This window comes from Natrix helvetica (genome assembly GCF_964273705.1).
Source record: "Natrix helvetica genome assembly, chromosome: 4".
Classification (NCBI taxonomy): Eukaryota; Metazoa; Chordata; class Lepidosauria; order Squamata; family Natricidae; genus Natrix; species Natrix helvetica.
Genome location: NC_138550.1, coordinates 85,693,534 through 85,717,358, shown reverse-complemented (window position 1 = coordinate 85,717,358; position 23,825 = coordinate 85,693,534). Strand labels below are relative to the sequence as shown.

At 35.9% G+C, this 23,825-nt stretch overlaps 1 protein-coding gene across 5 annotated transcripts in view; it reads left to right on the top strand.

Moving 5' to 3' along the window:
* CDH12 (cadherin 12) overlaps window positions 1–23,825 on the top strand; it is a 790,632-nt gene that overhangs the window by 602,347 nt on the left and 164,460 nt on the right. For all 5 annotated transcript variants that reach the window (XM_081952523.1, XM_081952525.1, XM_081952524.1 and 2 more), the window contains one exon: window positions 9,120–9,545. In XM_081952523.1, the coding sequence (XP_081808649.1) occupies window positions 9,315–9,545 (231 nt within the window). In that variant the 5' untranslated portion in view covers window positions 9,120–9,314. The remainder of the gene's footprint in view (window positions 1–9,119; window positions 9,546–23,825) is intronic.

Genomic DNA, 23,825 nt, shown 5'->3' with positions numbered 1-23,825 from the left:
TGTGCCCCCCCGATCAGGGGGGAGCCCACCAAGAGTGCGCGGGGTGAGCAAAACATGCCCGTCGCTCTCCACAACCGGAACCGGAAGCCTGAGCCTTTTCTAAAGAGTATTGGGGGGGGGCAATCTTACCTCTGAATTTTAGTAAAGGAAAAGAGAGGAAAAGAAAGAAAAATCAACAGAAGTTTCTCTTCCCCCCTCTTTGAATTTAAAACTTCTCTTTTGCTTTCAGAATAAAAATAAACAGCATTAACAAATTATGTTCCTCCTCTTCCTCCTCCTCACTAAATTTTCTCATGTGTTTAACTATTATCTATAAAATTGGTTTATTAGGAAAGAAAATGATGAGCTCTTGAAAGTAGCCACAGATATTTTAATTCCCAACAGACACAGATTTTATCTGAGGAGAAGTCACTTTGAGGGTGTAAGTAGGGAAAAGTATGAAATAGCTGTTCTAAATTAAGGTGTCCTTCCACGTGGCACATTATGTCCATTCAAACACATCTCTTTTGGACTGGAAAATTGTTTAATTAACATCAGAATACATAAACTTTAAGCTAATATTTGCATTCCAGGTGCTGGCTATAGCAGCAGGCAATGTAGATTATACTGCCAGAACCTGTTATGGATACAATATTTTGTTGGAAACGAGGCAGGTTCTGGAAGCTTGTGTAAGCACAATCTGAAATTACAGTTACATCTGCTCCTGTATTGGTGTTGAAGCACCAACTCAAATGATTTTCTCATGATTTGGCAGAATCATTAGGGCAGCCATTTGGTTCCCAAAATAAATGCTCATTGGTTTTACCATGTTTTGTGAATGTCCTGATCTCTTATTTGGCAGATGGCTATATTTGTAGCATCCAGCAATTTGAGCAGTATATTCTTGCCTCTCCACCTCATGTCCAACACTAAATTCAGCTTTGTGGGTGGTGATTCCCTTGATCATAGGAAAACAATACAGTCTGCTCTTGTGCATGATGCCCTTTTATGTCTGAAGGTTTGGAATATTTTAGCAAACTGTGCATCCCCATTAAGTGCCTGCACCAATGTCAGTTTACAACTTCCTTCTTTTGCATAGAATCTAGCTAAATAGAATGTGAATAGTATTTTTTATTGAAGACACTTTGTAGAATAAAAATATTACAAATGTAAAGAAGAAAGGCAGTAGTAAAATGGTAAATAAGTAACAAATGAAAAGAGAGAGAGAGGGAGGGAGGGAAGGAAGGAAGGAAGGAAGGAAGCTTATCTTCTTACAGCAGTTATAAATACTTTTATATGTTATAGTCTATCTTTATAATTATATTGTGGCACTTTTCATATTTTACCCTTTCTAATTATCAAATCTATAAATCACATTTCTATTTTCAGCAAAACGTCCATAGATAGTTGTCACTGACAAATGTAATAATTCTCTTTTCCCTAATCAAACAAGTCAATTTGACATCTCTAATTTTTGAATCTTTATCAACCATTCCTGCATGATAGAGAAGTCTTTCCCTTTTTGTCATATAATTTTTCTTCATTTACCATGTACAAAAATTGTTTTCCATTGTCTATCCGCTGTCCCACCAGTCCACATTTTCTTTTCCAGTTGTCTATCCACCAGCCCTCAACAAAAATGACTTCAGTTAAAAATAAATGTTTAAAAATTCTTATAAAACTGTGTGTCTTTGAACCCAACTTTTAAAAACTTGTTTACAAGTTCCCCAAGCAAGTTAAAATGACATTTCCACATTTCCAATATAAATTTAAAGTACCTTAACATTCTAGAAAGATTTTTGTTATCATAAGAATCTGAATTGTTCTAGTTATGTAAGAAGTCAGGAGTACTTGGCACAATTAAAAACGGATTAATACTGTACTGAAATATGGACCTGCCTTGAAAGAGTCTAGAAATTACAGGCATATTTTATTTCTTATAAGGGGTAGAAAAACTTTGGAGGGATTTTTTTCCCATTCACCTATCATTTTCTGCTCTTTTTGTTGTTTGTCTCTTTCTTCTATTTTTATTTTTCTTTCCTCATACTTTCTTTCCTCTTTTTCTTTTGTTCCCTTCTAAGAAGAAAATGAGGTCTAGTTACATTTAGAATATAAGCATCCAACATCAAACTATGCAAATTGGGTAAAAAGGAATGATTGGGTAGAGCAAATTACACTAATATAATAATCCATACAATCAATACACACACACACACACACACACACACACACAGTAATTATAACCTTCTTATTATTAACACTAAAAATTAAAATAGCATAATTAAAGCTCTTATTCATTTGGGGAGGTGTTAATTTAAAGTTGTTGTTATTACACATGAGGTCTTGAGCGTTTATTTTCTTTCCATGTGCACAATTCAACATATGAGTTCTAATGTGCATTCAGATTCATGAGCTACACGTGCATCTTTAACTTTTTCAATTGCTGAATTTCAGAGGAAAAGTGGCTTTTGCTTGTTATTGCTCTAAAGTATCTTAATGGATCTCAGTCAATACTTTTGGAATTTTTCCAGGAAGAAAATTTGTCCTTACTTTGAAAAATAGAATAAATGATGGGAAATAAATAGATCTGAAGAATCTCATCTCTATGCAAAAGTCATTTATCTCAAACCTTTTATTAGAATTTGAGATTTATTATTTGGTATTTCCAGGAATGCTAAAGCATTTTTTTCAATCCTTTTATTACTGTCTTGTAAATTAGCTCACTAAATAAGTACCTTCATTTTCAAATTAATCAATTAAGAGGCTAATAATCTATACTTCCATGCTACCTCTAAAAGAGGGAAGCTTAGCTTTATATCTAGCATTGGAAAAATGCTTCTAGTGAATAAAGTGAAGTGATTTGTCCTTCCTTCAGCAGCACATTTTACTTCACTCTTCTGAGGCCAGCATAGTATATAGGGTGACAGAAAAGAGTAATAAATTCATCCTTTACCTGAATAGAATTCCTTCCATTTGCCTGCGCTATTTAAAAAAAAAAACATAAATAGTATTTATTTTAAAAATATATAGTGCTTCTTCTTTTAACAATGCCTAGAGCAATTTACAATAACTATACATGTCAAAAGCAAGATAAAAACAGATCAAAATCCAGGTGAAAATAATACAAATAACATAAAACCAAAAATTATAAGCAAATAGGAGGAGGATAGATAAATAACCAGAGAATGCCAATATAAAACATTAGCTTTGGAGCCTCTGATACCACAGAGGATAAAATAATTCCACAGGACAGGTTCACTACGTATCCATACATAGCAAAGTACAATGACAATGCCCCCAAAATGATAACCCAAGAATTTCTTCCTACAAATGAATATTTGTGCCATGTCAGGAAGAAAGAACCAGATCCACATGTGCAGAGTTCAAGCTGACTATTTCATTGTATTCTGCCTTTCCTTGGGAACAGATGGATAAGGTTCTACATATCTTGGGGAGGGGTGATTATTCCTACATTTTTGCAGCTAAGCAATAACTGAAGGCTAATTCCCCATTTGAGTCCTCCTTCCTGGCTTGCTGGGCATTTCCCAACATGTCAGGATGTCTGACACAAGTACATAAGTCATGGAATTGAATAAGTATACAAACATCACCCTTGCAGTTGCCTATGATTCCATCCTAGCTGGAGTATCGTATCTGGATTACAAAGACAATTGCTAGGTAGCAGCAGATCCATCCAGATTTTTGGATCCCAAATTTGGTAACCTTTACCTCAGCGTTATTGCCAATTAGCAAGCTACACAGTGCAATTCAAGATCTTTCCCACAGATTTTGGTTCCTGAGAGATGAACAAAATGTCCTGTTCCTACATTTGTCTCTGGAGGTCCCCTGCATTGTCAAATGCAAGATCATTTTTCTCTGAATTTGACTCTTATAACTTCCTCCATTCTGGCCAATTCTTTCAAAGCCTCCCCCACCCACCCACCCATTTAGTTCTTCTGCAGGATAATAGAATTGTTATGTTGATAACTTTTCACCTTTATACATACATGTATCTTATTTGTGTATATCATGCTATGTGGTTAAATGTTGGATTTTTACTCCATCTTCCTTTTTTCTTATATTTCTTTCTTCCTGCTTTTTCTTAGCTCTGGTAGCACAAGATTTGCCAAACTTGGTCTCTACTTCAAGCAGCAATTTTCAGAGAGTTTATTTACACAAGAATTTCTTTGCTAAGAGAATTTTTATCTATATTTTTATACTAGGCAAAACAAGTCAAACACTGCAGGAGAACTTGTCTAATAGCTTAATGAGTAATGCTTGAGAGTCAGTGACCTGCTTTGTTTGGTTGCCTAGGAAACACAATAGTAGAAAACCCAGTCTTTCTTTTGATCTCTGTTTGCCCAGAAGAGTTAGCAGCTCAGTTATGGTTCTTTTGAAAGTAAAAAGCATCTTGATGCATCTTAAAGGACATGAAATTTATTATGGCTTACTCTTTCATGAACCGCAGGCTCCATCTCTGGATGCATATGTAATTAAAAAAAAATCATAGGCAATAGAGCAACAAACTATTTTCCATGACAGATCCCACAGAACTCTTCATGGTATGTTTAGCAACAGATAACATCATTGTGTTCTTCTCAAAAATGTTGTTGGGAATGATCACTAATTTAACTTGCATGCATTGAAGTGCTGATTGAATTGTCATGCTATTTAAAAATCATCACCGAGTAACCTAAAGCTTTGACAAGTTTCCCTCCTCTAACAACTGCGGGATATATTTTTACCATTTTGGAAGTATGTGGTATGCATCTAATGGAAATAGATGTTTCCTAATATTAGAGAGGCCACCAGAGTCATTGCTTTCTAAGGAAATTGTTTCTGATCTGTAATAAATTGAAAAAGGAGGATCTGTTTGGCATGTATCCCCTTGTCTAAAACTCTGTAAATATTTAAAAGCAGAAAGGCAAAGTTATATAAACATAAAGGAGACTTATAATGGGAGAAGGAGAAAGTATATATAGGGAATAACTGTGTTTCTTTCTCGCATGACTATTATTATGATATACACCCAAGAGCAAAACACAGCAGACAACACACAGAGCCTTTATACAGGTAATAGTGGCTTATATACAAATATATACAGACACATTCATGGAGATAAATTCCTTACCACTCAGCTATGGACACAAAGAGACAAATGAGATACACAATGAGAAAGAGAGAAACCTCTCTAATGGCTACCAATATATATAGACATCTGACCAGAGTCTCCACCCCACCAGAATCTTAAAGAGGTGATACCATATATTGCTGAATCATCCTCATTGCATCAGCTTACACTTTACAGCATACCTTACATCAGCTAGCAGCTATTAAATCCTCATTACTTGACATCAATACATTCTCAAGTCAAGCTTGACTTTTGATGATTAATTCATGGCCATAAGGATGCAGTTTCCTGGACAGCAATAATGAAATAATTCTCCTAGTTTTAGCTTATAGCTCTGGTAGTCCCTGGTGCTAGCCAGGATTGATTCTACTTAGCTTCTGAATCCAAACATAATTGGCCCAATGCTACTTCTGCTCCTAGCTACACTAGGGAATGTTTATATAGCAGGATGAATGACAGACTTATATCTAGTATCAACATGGTGTAGCATTACCAGTGAAATAAATAAATAAATAAATAAATAAATTATATATATGTATGTATGTATGTATGTATGTATGTATGTATGTATGTATGTATGTATATATATATATATATATATATATATATATATATATATATATATATATATATATATATATATATATATATATATATATATATATATATATATATATATATATATATATATAATGCTGCAGCTGAGCTCGGCTTCTCAGCTTCTCTCCTTTTTCCCCCTATTTTTGTCTTGTATGAGTTCCTTGGCCTGTCTGGTTTTTAATAATATGCTCTACTTATCTTTCTGGGTTCTGCTATACTACATGCTTCTGTAGCAAAAACAAAATGTTATACCACCCTGAAAGACTTAAAATCCTCTGGGTCTGCCACAATCATTAATTAAAGCTCCAAATTAAGTGAAATTCATTTGATTTGCCCTTAGTCACAGAAATATTTAATTATACCCTTTTAATGTTATCAATGTATTAAGCAACTACAATTATTTAGAAAAAGCATGTATGTGAAAAGCAAATACTCAAAATGTCTAATTACAAACTATAGCTAGGAAGCATACATTGGCATGATGTTTGGTACTCATCACGTGCTTAATGAACTGTAAGCATTAACTGCATCAAAATGTTTTCCTATGAGAGGAAGAGATTCCTGTTCTTCAAAATGGTTGTACTTTGTGCAATTCCCAGTCACTGCAAATGATCTTTTGTGGGAGATATTGCCCATTGGATGTTGTCAAATATTAAAACAACTGATCCCTCAGATATAGAAGTTAAATATCTCCTATTATTTTCCTTCCTCATTCTTCTTGCCTACAGTTATCTATTCAGTTTATTTGGGGTCAGCTATAAAAGCAAAAGCAAATTGTTTTCTGACGTGTCCACACCGCACCCCCTCCCCCAATAAAATTTTCTGGAGTTCGGGGCAAGTTCAGAATGGTTCTGTACCAGATTCAACCAGTTCTGACAGGTTCTGGAGAACTGGTAGCGGAAATTTTGAGAGTGGGAAGAGAATGGGGATTTTGCAGTACCCTTCCCCTGCCCACAAAGCCACACCCACAGAACCAGTAGTAAAAAAAATTGAATCTATTCTGTACTATACAGTAGATAGCACCAGGCCACAGGACAAATCATATTCATTGACTGTAATGATGAATGTGTGACTAAGAGAGAGAAATACTGAAAAGATAGTAGATTTAGACATTGTTCACAAACTTACTTTTTTGGTCACTGTCATAATTGCGAAAGTCACCATGTAAAGCAGACTGTTTGTGCTAAGTTTCCTGCTCTGCATTTCTGGTAACTTCTGGCTAGATGGAGGAGCAAGAATGCGATCCTGAGTTATGTTTCTTTTATTACAGATTTTTAGGAAAGGGAACTTCAACAGAATTGCAATTTCTTTATTTGGTTTTGAATTTCTACTCAATGAAACTCACATGTGTGAAAATAATGGCAGTAGTTAAAGTCATTCCATTATATCAGGGGTGGCGAACACGCGGCTCGCGAGCCGCATGCGGCTCCCGGCCAAAATAAATGAGGCTCTTTGCCTCTTATCATTATTTAGTATACTGTGGCTCGGATCGCGCGCTCCCTTTCAGAAGCTGGGGAGGTCCTTTGCAGGCAGCTAGAACGGGCCGCCTGCAAAGGACTTCCCCAGACTTGCTTTGAGGAGCACGGGGCGACTGAGGCTAGTTGTGAAGCCCCAAAGCCCCCACCGCCACCGGAAGAACTGCTGCCACCTCCTCCTCCTCCTCCTCTAACAGGCAGCACTGCGTGATTTGCCGCCCGGCACTGCGGCTGAGATGAAGCCGCCAAAGCTCCAGCCGGCATCTCCGCACGTGGCAGTGGCGCCTCCCCTCCGCTTGGAGCAGCTGAGCTCAGTCAGCGCTGGGTTACCCCTGCCCCCTCCTCCTCCTCCTCCATGCTTTTGAGGAGCCAGTAGGAAGGCGGGGGGGGGAGCAGGGGAAAAAAAGCCTCATGGCTCCTCAAAAGCATGGAGGAGGGGGAGGGGGCAGAGGTAACCCAGCGCTGAGCTCAGGAGCAAATCTGGTGATTCTGTTGGAGGAGGAGGAGGAGGAGGAGGTAGCAGCAGTTATTCTGGTGGCAACTCGTACTCGTCAGCATCTTCAGCAGAAGCCCTGCCCACAATGAAGAAAGCAAAGATGGAGCAGATCCACGCAGATGACGTCGCTGCAACATGACTGGAGGAGGAATTCTGGGAGTTGAAGTCCACAAGTGTTAAAGCTGTCAGGCTTGAAGACCCCTGGGGGTTTTTTTCCCTAAAGGGTTAGGGGTGCAAGGGTCTTGTAACTTGACAGCTTTAAGAGTTGCGTGCTTCAAATGCCAGAGTTTCTGAGCCAACATTTTGGTTGCTAAGCAGGAGCGTTGTTAAGTGATACTGATATTAAATTAAAATTAATTTTTATGATTAAAAATTAGAGGGAACATTGCTTCCGGGTCTGTTTTGGCAGGTCACTGCGTGGTGTGGCTCTCTGACTCTCACAGTTTAAAATTTTGGCTCTTTTTGTCGAACTTGTTCGCCACCCCTGCATTATATCTTCTCTTTTAAAAAGGCTTAACAGACATACATTCTTTGCAAAATGCAGGTAACTGGGAAAATAGAAATCTTTATGTTCGCTTAGTTGAAGTTAAGCCCATTATGGGCAGAGCAAAGCAGCATAAAGTACAGCTAGGCACAGAGATGAGAAATGCCCTTGTGCATATTGTTATAAAATGTAACACCCATGCTTATCTTACCACAACTTCGTGTGGTAATTTGTGTGTGTCTGTTTATGGAGTTGCTTCTCTCTTGTAACCAATAATCTTGTAGTACTTATATTTGGTGATAGGATGGAGATTTTCACTTTGAGAATATTGTAAATGTGTCCTCAGGTGATAGACCAAGTTCTAGTAACTTATTTGGAGACTAAGTATTGGTTTTGCAGTCCTGGAGGAGTAGTCAGTAAACCAAGTTCATCCTTGTTGTAATAGAGTTGAGAAGGGAGAGGGAGGTTACAAGTTTTCTTTCCAAACTAACATAAATGTGTCAATAAGATGGGACTAGCCTTGTTCTCATTTTTTTGTTTGTTGGGTTTTTTTTTTCCCCTTGTGAATCGTGAGCAAATAATAACAATAAGCTGTGTGTAACAGCTTTATTTTATAACTTGGCCATAAAGGGCAGAAACTAAAATAATACATAGCAGAAGAGAATGAGATACTGCTAATATTAGTTTACTATATTTGGTTGTGAATCAGTGCTGCAGCATAAAATACAATAATACTTTGAGTTCTCTCTCTTTTTTTTTTTGGTTCCTATCGTATTCATTGTCTGCAGAAGTTAAGTAGGTGTGAGAGTTTGGATGACTACTTCAGTATATATATATATATATATATATATATATATATATATATATATATATATATATATATATATATATATATATATATATATATATATATATATTTATAATTTCATGCTGCCATATAAATTTCTTTTATAGGTCCCTTTAGATGGAATTTTATGCAGCAGAAACCTTGTCAACAGAAGAATCAATGTTTGCGTTAGCATTTTGGCAATAGAAAAAAAAATCCAAAGCTGAGCAGTGAAGGTCAACAGACAGCCTCAAAACTGGATTCTTCACCTCATCATTCAACATTGGAGTTTTTAAATCCTTGCAGTAGAGAAACCATTGCCAATGCTTACAAGGAACTGCTTATCCCTGCTTCTCTGGGTCCTGTTCAATGGAGGTATCTTAATGTTACTTCATTCACAACCACAACAGATTTCAAAAGCTGAGTCAAGGAGAAATGTTGTCACCAACCCTGAAAGGAGGATACCCACCTTACGGGTCAAGAGAGGCTGGGTCTGGAATCAGTTTTTTGTCCTGGAAGAATACATGGGCTCCGAACCCCAGTACGTGGGAAAGGTAAATGCATAATTTTCTCAAATCAAACCTCACTCAAAGGAGTTTTTTCTTTAACTTTTAGTCACAAATTTGTGTTTTTATTTTTAAAAAACCCAAACAACTCTTTTTCACTCTTATTACTATGTTATTATAATTTGTGATTATTTTTGCATGGTTTTATGAAATCAGAATTTTGGAAGAAGTATCCACTATATATAATCATTGCCTTGATTTTTAGTAGCTCAAGGAAGAATTTACCAGCAATTATATGATTACCAATATTTGAAGGATTTTTTTGAAGATTGGAAGGGCTGAATGCTCAGTATAGAGAACAAATACTAATAATTCAGTATATAATTTGATACATCATGTACTTATTTGTCATGAGTAGATCCCAGTTTAGTTAATAAAGCTTTCTTTGGAATAGACCTGTATAAAATTTTGCTTTATTCCATTGAAAGTAATTGAATAAACTTCAGATATTTGATACCTCGTAGATCAAAGTTGCTAATAAAATGTTTAATGTTCAAAGTTGTTATTGGAACACTTATATGTGCATATATTTGTGTATACCAATGCTGCAGTAAGACTATCAGCTTTGTGATATGACAATGCAATATAGCATACCAAATAATTTATGCAATTGAATAATTTGATGAAATTGAAAGACACTTTCCCGTTTCTCATTTCAGCAATGTGTATATTCATACACGTGGATACACATGTACATATGCCTTCTGGAGACATTTTAGATGTATTTAATCTATTTAAGCAATTTGTGAAAAATGGATGGATATTTGACTTCCATCAGCTTGCATCATTGTTTGCAAATGCAACAATTAGATGTAATTGTGCTCTCTTTATACAGAGAATATAGGTATTTCTTGCCCCCTGTCGATATACCCACAAGGAAAAATGTTATATACATACTAGGAATTGGATTCTAGTAAGAGAGAAAGATGACAATGTCATATTGTATCATTTTTCCAAGCTTTTTCTTCTACTTTGAGGTTTTGTTTTAGTTTGTTTCATTGTATTTTTACATCTATTAGACTTATCACAAGAAAACAGCAAGTTGTCATAAGATTTTATATATTGTACATCTTAAAATATACCTATAGGCATTACAAATATTGCTGTTTTCCTAAAAGAACAATAAACTCTTCTCTAAACAAGAATGAGGATTCATGATCTTCCAAGTTTTATATGAATCTGTCTGTCCGTATTTGAATGTCAATGATCTGAGATGATGGAAGTTGAAGTCTACCAATAATAAAAACAAAACCCATTTTTTTATGGCCCCAGTGAGATTTTCCCCCCCTTTTTTACCAATAACCAAGTGTGGTAACCAACTAACATAATTGGAGGGATGCAATTTTCACCTGTTTTTAATCCTTTGGGGTTGATTTTTTTTAAAGGATAAAAATAAAGGGATTAAAATTATCATGTATTTTGTGATTTTTCCCAAACAAGAGCAGAAAATCCTTTAATAGTGATAGCAATAGTATCTAGATTTATATTAACTTCACAGTGCTTTACAGCCCTTTCCAAGCATTTTACAGAGTCAGTATATTACCCCAATAATCTGGGTCCTCAATTTACTGACCTCATAAGGATGGAAGGCTGAATCAACCTTGGGCTGCTCAGAATTGAACACCTGGAGTGAGCAGTGAGTTAGCCTTGCAGCCCTACAGTATTGCATTCTAACCACTGCGCCACCATGGCTCTAATTTTAATGTTGTTGTAAATTCACCAGTTCATTTTGATGTGCTGTGTTCTGAGGGGTTCCAGGCCCAGAAAAAAAGAAACTAAGGTGATATCAACTGAAGTTGTCTTTCCCTGATCTAAAGGAATATTATCCTTTTCTCTTGCCTTAGTAGCAACTAACTTGGGAGAATGCAAAAAAAAAAAAAAAAAAAGACATGGAACTGATCAGTGGTGGGTTGCAGGCAGTACACCCCGGTACGGGCATACCAGAGCCTGCCCGGAGCACCAGCTACCGTTCCGGTACAGTGCTCTGGAGGGCTCACCTGCCCACCTGAGCTTTTTACCGGTCTTTTAAGTCTTCAGTGCTTCCGCATACATGCATGGCATGTACAACACCTGTGCGACGCTCCATTGAGCAGCCGGAGTGTCGCGGAGGCTCACAGAGGTGCTAAGATGCATGTGTGTGCACACATGCTGCGCGCATCCATGTGGACGCCACCGGGCCCATTCTAACCATACCAGTTGGAACAGGATCTGGAACCCACCACTGGAACTGATGTTCCAAATAGCAATAGACTTATATACCACAGTGCTTTTATAGACCTCTCTAACCAATTTATAGAGTCAGCATATTTCCCCCAACAATCTGGCTCCTCATTTTACCCACCTTGGAAAGATAGAAGGCTGATGAGAGCCTAGTGAGATTTGATCTGCTAAATTGCAGGCAGCTGGCAGTCAGCAGAACTAGCCTGCAGTACTGCATTCTAACCACTGCACCAGTGCTCCTCACCGCAAATAGCAGATTATTGTTGTGACTCCCTACTTTGTTGTTTTCTTGCTTTTTTTTGTTTTTTTGACACTGTTATATTTTCAGAGGAAAAGCTTATCTCGTTTATATGTTTTCTTATCCCTTTTCTCCATTACTAACTTCCATGCAAGACTTGCCTGTTGTAAGCTTAATCATGGTAGAATGTTGTATTAGAAGGGAAACTAAAAGACATTTTGAAAGAAAAGAAAGGAAAGTGTGACTAGATTCTCTTTTACATTCAACGGTTGTTCTTTATTTGCCATCATAAATAGTTTGATCATCAGAAGCATTTCAGGCTGGATTTAGGGTGCTAAAAGCTCATCGAATTCATAAATATATAAACCATTTAATGTCAGCATGAATTTGGGAAAATACCTCTCACTTAAGATAATTGATTATTACAGATCTTTGTTTTTGTCCACGTGCTTTTTAAAATGAATTTGAGGCTGAGATAATATATTCTTATTTCTGAGATTAATATTCATTCAGTTAACATTGTTCATTTTTACTATAACACCTTAACATATTTCTGTTGCTGTTTCTATCTTTTGATCAAGACTGTAGCTTCTAACAAGTTAAAATAAGCAGGAACAAAATGATGAGGATCTGTTATATTTGATCTCAGATTAACATGACCTAATTGTTACTTAGACATTTTATTAAAGGGAGGAGAAGCTATAATGATGAATAAAGGTTTGGTGTTTTTGTTTTGCTAGGCATGTATCCTGGGTATAATTTCAGTTTAAGATGAGTAAATTGATGCATCCTTGAGTACTCAGTGTAGACTTTTAAGCAAATAAGTCCCCAGTGTGCTACTTCTATTTCGAAGATAAAAATAAAATATGGATGGATCTGGATGATAGAATACAAACTAATGAATGCATAACAAATATCTCATTAACAAGAAAGCAAGAAGCACAACTGTGAGCATGATAGTTTTGTTGTTGTTGTTGAAGAGTTACAAAACTGATACTTGCTTATATCTGACTTTATGAAGGATTTATATCAGCCAATATACTTCTATTCAGTATCAAAATTCTTATGCAACATTCTTTGTTTTGATAATTATCTATCTCCTTTGTTATTTATTTCCAGCTTTGGCAATATGTGCACAAATATAAAACTTGATATGATAGGCTATTTTTATCATTATGTTGGCACCAAGGTTGTTGATATATGCCAGTATGTTTTGCACACTAGTTAGAAATGATGTCTACTATTATATAACAGAAGGTAACTAGCCACAAAATTAAAATATTTTTAAATGGCTGGTTCTTAAATAAGGTAGTTTTGCAGAGATAGGCCTGGGAAGCTATGAGAGACAAAGAAAGAGAGAGATTGGAAGGGAGTGCTTAATTCTATATTCACTGGCTGTTTACCTCCCTTGACTTGTCATGGCAGCTGTGCTGGAAGAAAAGTGGGACAGTTGTAAATAGACTGGCCCTCAAATGTTGCAACTATGGCTATTGCTTCTCTATCGCAAATTACTTTCACCCAGATATCCTCTGCGCAGATGGTGTTCTCAGAATAATTTTGGTCAAGCTAAGTGAAGCTCTATGGTAAGATATAAACAGAATAGTGTCCAGCATTGCAATTGGAAAAGAAAGCTGACCTTTTGTCTGTTTTTCAATTCTTCCACATATCAGAAGCATTGGTTCAGCTAATTGATAGTTTCAGCATGCTGACTTGTGAGAAGTTGTCACATTTTCTTAACTTCAAGATATTTTTGCCAAGCCAGTAAAATTAGTACTGGACCATTTATAGTTCTCTCTCTTTATTTAAAAATTCCCAATTAGCAATTGGTCAATTCAAGCCCTGCGTATTTGTTTGTTTTTTTATTTAGTAAAAATGGGAAACATTTTCTTTTCAGCTTCTCCCTTAAGATATCCCAAAGTCAGAGATGGGTTGTTTCCGGTTCGGCCCGGATCCGGTGAACCGGTAGTAGCTCCGCCCACCTGGCCAGATGCTTGTGTGCACACCCAAACCAGTAGTAAAAAAAAATTGTCAAGCCATCACTGCCCAAAGTATTATATATTTGTTAATTCTGCACACTGAGAAGATATTAGAGTGAAATTAAAAGCCTTGGATGCTTTATTGCTGAATTTTGGTGAATAGATGATTTCACATTTAGTGACTGATGTCTATGTTATATTCATTGCCTTGTCCAGAATGTTATATATTTTAATTCTCCAATTCCTCCATCCCACTCATGCAAAAAAAAAAAAAAAAAACACCAGGCTTTTATGTTAATCTGAAAAGTGATGGTTTCATTCCTTATTATAGATCTAGAGCACTAACAGTATTAGTGTAATTTATAAATAGATCCCTAATGGGTCTATAAAATTAGCTGTCAGTTTTGTTAAACATTCTGGATAACTAGTTAATTTTGGAAGCCACCTGGAATAGTTCTGAAGAGATTAATAGCAGCCATGTCAAATGTTAACAGCCCAGATTCTCAAATCAATTTATACTGTCTTTCACCACCACCATCATCGAGCCCTTTCAGGATATTATTTGAAAAAATGTCAGGTTAGAGAACATGATATTTAGTCAAATTCATGGACAGGAAGTCTAAAAAGTTCTCAAGGTTTATCCTTTTGAATCAGGACAAATCAGTGTGCTTCTGCTCTCATATTGATATCCTGTATCATATCAGAAAAGGCAGGCACAGCCATACACTTCGGTGTTTTTCAACTGTGGAGGTAGTTGGAAGTACCAAGTTTTTGGGTGTGCAGCTGACAAGCAGGTTAGCTCAACAATGAGACACTGCTGAAGAGTGCACAGCAGTTCCTGCATTTTCTGCATCATATGAGAAGAGAACATCTTCCTTCCCCTATCCTTACCACTTCTTACAGAGGGAGGATTTAAAGCATCCTGTTGTATTGGATTATTGTGTGGTTTGGGGGTATTACTATTTTGGAGAGGAAGGCTGTGCAGAGAGTGGTGAGGACAGTAGAAAAGATTATTGGAAGTTCACTTCCTTCTATCCAGCACATAAGCAATGCTTGATCAGGGTCTATGGTATTGTCTAGGATGCTACGCATCCTCTCTATGGCCAGCTCTCTTTGTTACCTTCTGGGATGAGACTTTGCAGCATCTGAAGTAAAACAAGTAGATTCTATTTCTGCTGTATAGTATCAACCTTGTTAACTCTCAAGACACTTTTTTCCCACTGTCTCTGTGATGTGTATGTGTGTGTGTGCATGTGACTATAGTATATGTATAAATAACATGTATATGTATGTGCATGTATGTGTATGATTATCAGCATTTCATTTTTTTAATCTGTGCCAGTGTTCACAGAAAAAGTGATAATAAAGATTTTCTTAGCTTAGCTCAGCTCAGCTCAGCTATCCTATCCTATCTACCCTACCCTACCCTTTCCTAAATGACATAGATGAGAGAATAGAAGGGGAACTCATCAAATTTGCAGATGATACTAAACTGGCAGGAATAGCCAACACCCCAGAAGACAAGCTCAGGATCCAAAAAAATTCTTGACAAATTTGAACAATGGGCCATATCCAACAAAATGAATTTTAATGTGGAGAAAAGCAAAATTTTACATTTAGGCAGGAAAAATCAAAGGGATAAGTACAGATTAGGTGAGACCTGGCTCAAAAACAGTAACTGTGAGAGTGACCCTGGAGTCCTAGTGGATGATCACTTGAATATGAGCTAGTAGTGTGCAGCAGCAGCCAAAAAAGCTAATACAATCCTAGATTGTATAAACAGAGACAAAGAATCAAGATCACATGAAATATTAATGCCACTTTATAAAACCCTAGTAAGACCACACCTGGAATACTGCAACCAATTTTGATCGCCATATGATAAAAAAGATGATAAAACTTTGTAAAAAGTTTGGAGAAGAGCAACTAAGATGATCAAAGACCTGGAGACTAAATCATATGAAGAACAGCTGCACGTTTTGGGTTTAGCTAGTCTAAAGAAAAGAAGAATTAGGGGTGACATGATATCAGTATTCAAAAATTTGAAGGGCTGCCGCAAAGAAGAGGGGGTCAAATTATTCTCCAAAGCACCAAGGTCAGGACAAGAAACAATGGATGGAAACTAACCAAAGAGAGAAGCAACATGAAATTAAGGAGAAACTTCCTAGCAATGAGGACAATCAATCAGTGGAACAGCTTTCCTTCAGAAATTGTGGGCACTTGATCACTGGAAGTTTTTAAGAAGACACTAGACGGTCACTTATTTGAAATGGTATATGTTCTCCTGTTTGAGCAGGGGACTGGACTAGAAGACCTCCAAGACACTCAGCTCTATTCTGTCCTATGCTATGCTATGCTATGCTATCCTATCCTATCCTATCCTATCTGTCCTCAGATAGGAAGAAGGTGTTTTGGCTATGTTTGCTGCCTTGAGTTATTTGTAAATAATAATAAAGGTGGGATACAAATAAATAAATAAATAAAATACCATAGTATGGAATAATGAATGGAATCTACACCATTTTATCCAGTTTGGGCAAAAACCAGCCTATGGGATTTTGCCTCAAACTGAAAAAAATAGTAATCATTTTTTTTTCCCCTTGTCATGGTTAGTATATAATGTAACCGCTATAACAGATGTCACTAAACTATAGACTCTGAATCATGATAAACTAGCATTGAATATCTCACAGTCTGGAAAACAACCACTAGAGCACAGGGGTGGGTTCTGGCCAGCTTTACTGCCAGTTTTCTTGTTTGCGCGCATGCACAGTTCAGTTAAAATTGTTCTGTTTATGTGCAGAATTCAAAAACAGGATGTTGGCAGTGATGACGGCGACTGGGGAACCGGTTTGGGGGCGTGGCAGGCCGGGGTCGCTACCGGTTCTGGCGACCCAGGTCGCCATACCACTACCGGTTTGGCTGAACCAGTCCAAACCGGTAGAAACCCACCTCTGCTAGAGCAGCATTAAAACAAATTCATCAACCTTTTAATGAAAGCAGTATTTTGAAGTGAATTTAGGAAGATATTTTCTTACTATATTAGTAAACTGTGTGTTCATTCTAAGTGGTGGGATATGGACAATGCTGACTTGAAAAGTAGATCAGAGATGGTAACTTGCATAGACGAGCATGATTATGCTTTGGCTAAAACTAAGCTTTGGTTGCGCTTGTGGCATAATAGCCAGCTATTTAAAAAATAAAAACATTAGCAGGGAATGCTACAAGTGACATGGTACTTAACTAAGGTTGGTAACCTACCTTAAACTTTGATTATCTTATTTAAAAATATGATAATCAAGCCATGGTTGCTATTGGCGCTCAATGTGGATGCATGTAGTGATACCCACAGTATAAGGAAGATTGTAGTTTGGAATAGATGAAAAGTGAATGATAACAATGTGAATTAACGAACAAAATAAAGAGATTTGTACATGTGTGTTCATGTAAGAAAGACACAGGAGATATGAATAAGGAAGATAAGTTAAAATAAGTTTATGGAATGGTATTAATTACTATAAATTGTAATTCATAAATATGTGCCTCTGAACATCAACATGTTTAATGATGAATTAAAGGACTAAAAACTTGGCCATTTGCAGCAGAATGTTGATAGAAATGTCTTAACACGATACAAGCTCCACCTGTTATGGATTCAGTTAAAAAGTATCCAATGGGTCTTATCTGAGAAATCTTCACAACAGTACAGTAGAAAGGAAAGATTATATGTATACAATTATCCTCTGTGTACAGGTGTAAGATTACTTAACCCCAGGGAATTCTGCAAGGTATTATTCTTATTCATCTTTCTAGATATTGCAGAGGATGGAAGTCATGGCTAAAGAGACTTTTGCCCACTTCATTTGGTGTATTAGTTGGACTCTACCTGGTACAATATAAATCTTGCATCTGCTGAAAAAGATAACCTCTTGTTTCTTAGATTAGTTTTGGATCTGACCTTGTATCTCTAAAAGCAAAGTCAATGCATCCCTTTGCCTTGCCTCTGAGGACTCTTCAACCAGTTCCAGTAGTGGACAGACAAAATTGCTTCGGTGCCTCAGTGGGTATATTGTGGTGCTTCTTTGATGCAAATTGACTCATGGAGACAAATTGTAATCTCACACACCTCTGCGATATAACTCCTTCCATGTGGGATCTCCGAATTTTCTCTCTTGTATTGTTCAGCTATAATGAATGTATTCACATTCAGGGTGAAACCTGACAAAGGAGGAGATACCTTTTTGAGGAAGAAAGTTGCAGAACCTTCAACTCAAGAAAATAAAGTGTGCAAAAATGAATAATTTTTAAAAATAATAATTATCACAATTGCAGTTTTCTCAAAGCAAAATAAAAGGAGCAAAGTAATAGAAATGTTAGAGTAGTTAATTCACCAGTGCATCAGTAACGAGGTGTTATTATGGTTTGATCACTTATGAAGGGCACTTTGAAAGATGTTAAAAAAAGAATAGTGCTGACACATATTATGTTGCTCGTGGGTTTTTTTTCTTTCCTAATAATTTTTAACATCAGATTTGCCTTTCTAATGGCCTACATACTGAATTGACAATTTCATTGACCATAGCCTCAATTATACTTACATAAATAGTCCTTTCCACTTCAGTGCACATGCAAGATTAAGAAGTTTTCCTACAAAACTCTACCTCTTTTGTCATTGTGAAGTTGTGGGAGAGAATGAAACTGCACAAAGTTCCACAATAACTGTAAGATACCAGAAACACTGGCAATGGTTTACACCAAGGTCCTCTGTTCTGACGGGAATAGAGATTCAATCTTATTGGTCAAAGGGTCTGACAGCACCCTATAAAAGGGCTGCTGTCAGACTGAACCTTCGCTGGATTGTACATAGTTGACTTGTGCTAATAAAGAGCTGTTTGTTACTCTGAAGCCTAAGTATGCCTTCATTCACCCGATTCAACAGTAACCTTTCTCTAACTTCCACACATTAACCTGAGAGATCCAAAGAGAATTTGTGCCTTTATTCAAGAGCATGAATGACTGAAAAACCAGCAGTGAAAGATTTTGTGTCATCAGGGTAATACAATAATACAATAGTAGAGTTGGAAGGGACCTTGGAGGTCTTCTAGTCCAGCCCCCTGCCTAGGCAGGAAACCCTATACCGTTCCAGATGGTAGATCATGAAGGTTCTTAAAAAAAGTTTACTCTATTCAAATGAGTAAAACTAAGGAGGCTATATTACATATATGATCAAAAGCAGATTTTTTTTCTTTCCATTACCAACAAATATATTTATGAAATAATATTTTGACCACCAAGAGCAATTGCCATCTAAAATCATGGTTTTCAAATGCCCATCCTATTGTTATTAGTATCGTGTTTGACATAAATGGAAAATAGATGTAATCAATCTAGCAGAAACTTAACACACTTATTTTCACACTTATTTCAATTAAAACTTGTAACACTACCCCATAGTTGAATGGGGTTTCACAGCTGAATTTCAGCAACCTGATCTTCTACATTCTACACACCACAAAAATGGATGCTCCTTGACAATTATAGATTTTCTTTCCTTTGATTTGAAGGGACAAGGTTAAGTGACACAACAGTACTGCCTGAAAAGTGATGACATGGAGACAGAAATTATTCTTTTGAGGACAGTAACAGATTTCCAAAAAATACAGAGTGACTTTTTCCTGATGACTTTTAAGGATCTAGAATATGTTCTGTTCCAAAAGAGTAGCCAACTATAATAAAAATGTAAAGGTTATTGTATTAATTGCAACATGGAGCTTAAATGGCATAAATCTTCAGTTCCATGAAGCTGACAGTGAAATTGTTGAATATTACGGGGTAGTATGGATTTTTAAAAATTCTTCAGGCAAAGAAATTTATGCATCATTTTTTTCCTGGGTCTATGCCCTTCAAATATATTGAAATTACAACTCTCATAATTGCTAAACAGAACTAGCCCAATATAATAGTGAATATAAATAACCCCAATCCTTTAGAACTGAAACATTTCACTACAGAATAATGAATATTGTCCTCAGTTGATTTCTCTCTGGAATTCAGGCTCGTTAAACAAAAAAAATCTAGATAGGTTAAGCATCCAGAGTTCATTTTAATTGGTGGTAGTAATTCATGCAATAAACTCTCAAGCTGTTTCTGATGCCAATGTGAGTGGTATGAATTGTAGGTGGACATACAAGTTTCTGAATATTCCTTGCATTCTTGAAGATGCTGCTGGGTAGATGTTTTATGAGTCATTCAATTGGAGATTTCTTTGATCCACAAACTGGAGTGCAAATTTTAGAACATCCTTGAAAAAGACATACTGAATTTTACTGTAAGTAATTGCAGCTGCTTCATCATTTTGGGGTGTATCCAAAATAAAGCAGAAAAAGATAGAATCTGTGGTCCTATTATTGCTTGACTAGGAGCAAGTCCAAATGAATTATGTTCTAAAACTATTTGTTTGCTCTAGTTTCACAACTCAGAAAGTACGAGAATATGAACCAGAAATTTGCCTGCTTAGACTTTTCTATAAATAATTAAAATTGAATGTTCACTGGAATTCTTATGTCGTGATCTTCAGCTTCCTTCTAATTGTTATAGAACTTTAAAATGGTGTTAGGCAAACTCTGAATAGGAGAATATTAAGTTAGTTCTGAAAAACATAAATGTAAGTTCTTAAATAGAGGGAATCTTGAATGCTAAAGGTTAGTGGTAAAGCCTTTAAGTTTGGTGATAGTTTGATTTCACTTTGGCAACTATGATATTGTTGTATTTGCATGTCCTTTGACATAAGTTGAAGTTACTTTGTACTAGGGGTCCCTCACTCAGCCTGTTTGCTAGTGAGGCACCACTTTTCATCAAATGTTTGTGGTTTGTTTAGTGCATATTACTGTTATCCGGTTAACTGGACAGCCTCTGCTCAAGAAACAAATATTTGGAAATTACTATTTCCCTAAAATTCTAAACTTGGAAAGATTTTCTTTTTAAAGTTAGCTATTTCCAGGCCATGAGTGCTATGAGTGAAATCCAGCAATAATTTCTTGCTCCATTTGATAAAAAAACAAAATACCTTTTGGGATTGTTTTCAAAGGAAAAGAATCATTGATAGCAATTGTCTTGGGCATGTTCAAGAATTTTAATTACCATACTTACAAGTTGATATATGAATGTTTTTCATTGTATGATCATTACTCCAGAAACGTACAGTCTCTTGGGCTTCTGAGATTTCACCCAAAAGACTTCATGAACATTTTCCTCCCTTCATTTTATGAAGAATGGACAGCCAGGGAGACCGCACAATGAGGGTGGGAATTGCCCATCCTATTATTGCTTTTATGAGGGAAGAGTTTCATTGAGCTTAATTTGCAAGTAATTTGATCACTTTTTTAGTTTTATCCGCAGCATATTTTTATGCATTCAATATCTGTACATTGCATTTTAATTATTATTATTATTAACCTAAATATGATATTTTTTAAACTATTTTTTAAAGATTTTTTTTATGAAACAACAATTCCTTTTAGCTCATGAGCTTGTAAAATAAGTTATTTTTAAATAGCACAATATGTTAGGGAGAAAATAAAGTACCTGGCAGGTTTGTGCTGATTACTACAAAAATTGAGAGGAGAAACATTCAGTCAGTAGCACATGATTTGCTTCAAGGGAAATGGCCTACTTCCAAAGTTGGAGTCTTGCAGTTGATTCTGTTTTAATCTTAGGTGTTTAATTATCTTAACACCTTATTTATGGTTCTTTTCTATTTTATGGGAACTTCTATTAACTTGGAATTGTGTTTCGTATTTTTTGCTCTGCTTTCATATTCCACTGGTAAAAGAATATTGCCCAGCACCATAACTATTATGTTAAGCTAGAGATAGAAATGTAGATATAGAGACAGAAACAGAGATGATAAAGATAGAGACAGAAATTAAGACAGGCACAGGTGTGTTTCTCTGTCTCGGTGTGGCTATATGTGCAATATAATAATAGAATGGAATCATGGAGAAGTGACAGATTAAATTGAAGTTTAATTATGGAAAATTGTCTTTTTGTGCATAATATTCCAGGTCCCAAAAGTTCTGTTGAAAAATATCTGAAGTATCCTGCATGAGAACGACATCTTAAGTTAAAACTTCCCAAAAATTATTATTTAGATTTGTTCATAGTTACCAGTATTAGATAAACCTATGATCTGACTAGAGTTGTTATGGTCTGAATCCAGTTCCAATTAATAAGGGAGATATTCAAACAAAAATGAGAGAAAACATCAGCATTTTTGTATTTATGGCTCATTAACATAAGGATTTTGCATACATACATTTATATGCAAATTTCCCTAATGTACACATTGTTTTATGCAGCTGTCCTATATGTACATTTCTGTACACAATTGTTCAGCAAAAACACATTTTAATAGACAGTAGCTGGCATTAACTACATATTTATTCATGCCACAGTGGATTCATAGCATCTAGTTTGAAAAGAAATCAGAGACTGATATCTGTTGTATATCTTAGAACAGGCTCAGTATAAATTAGCATTATTCACTGGAATTTAACTGATTTTTTCTTTTTCTTTTTTCTTTTGCTTTCTTCTTGGATTGTATTTAGATATTCCAGACCCATTATTTGTAAGTTGTGATATATACTGTGTTTGCACAGCAAAAATAGACTTTGGAAAAAGAGATTCACAAAGCTGAACATTCCCAAAAGGTTCCCATTAAAATGATGAAGTAACTGAGATTTATCTGATAAAATTCTTTCAATGTGATTAGTCACTATAATTCAACCAAGCTTTATATTGGGAAACATTCCACCTTAAACATGAACATCACTGAAACCTCTATTATTGTGATTAGAATAATATTTACAGAACTTTGATTCATCAATCAATCAATCAATCAATCAATCAATCAATTTCCTCTCTCATCTGCACAACCTGTTGCAATCCAGCAGTGGGCAAGTTCTAGTGTAAGCCTAAATAGTACTAAATTAATGAAAAATGAATGAATTAATCTAGCATCAAAGTAAAAATAATAAATAAGTGTAAGACTGTAGATTTGGCAGGAAATTCACGCTAAATCCTGCTGAAAATTGGCAGCCAAGTTTTGTAGCAACCATTGTGAAACAAGGACTAGAATCTTTCAAGAAATGTCTGTTGCTGTCCTATTTTTCTGAGGCCTCTGGGCACAAAATACTATTTTCCTAGGTCAACAAATAACAAAAGTTATTGAATTAAATGGCAGGTCAGAGTGATTGCCAATGCTGGCATTTTGCTTTCAGGAGCACCGAGTTCAGAGCAGCACCAGCTTCATGCCATGCCATGATAACAATTTATTTCATAGCTTAAACTTACTAATGAGCTTGATGCAATGTGGACTTTCAGACATTATATCTTGGATATAATGACACTCACTTTAGATAGTGATGTTTATTGTTGCTTATTTTCCTCATACTTACATGTTTTTTCAATTGGTTACCACTAATGCAGATGAGCAAATAAATAGTTTCTCTCTGGATAAAAAGAGAAATATCCTATATATGTACAGCTTCACATTTCATTATAACTACAAGAATATCATAGGATATACTTTTATTGGACTGACATTTAATTACTGGTTTTGAATGTCTATTTTTCAATTTCTAATAACGAAATGAGAATCTACATTCGGGTGTATCTTGTCACATGGAAAGCGTTCTGTATTCAGTAGTATTGGCCTATCTGGGCTGCATCATTTCTGTAACTGCACAGGGAGAAGCCTTTTTACAACATTGTCAGCTTTCCTCTGTGGTTACTTAGATTTCCAACCCACCCTTAAGGAAATAACAACACTCAAAG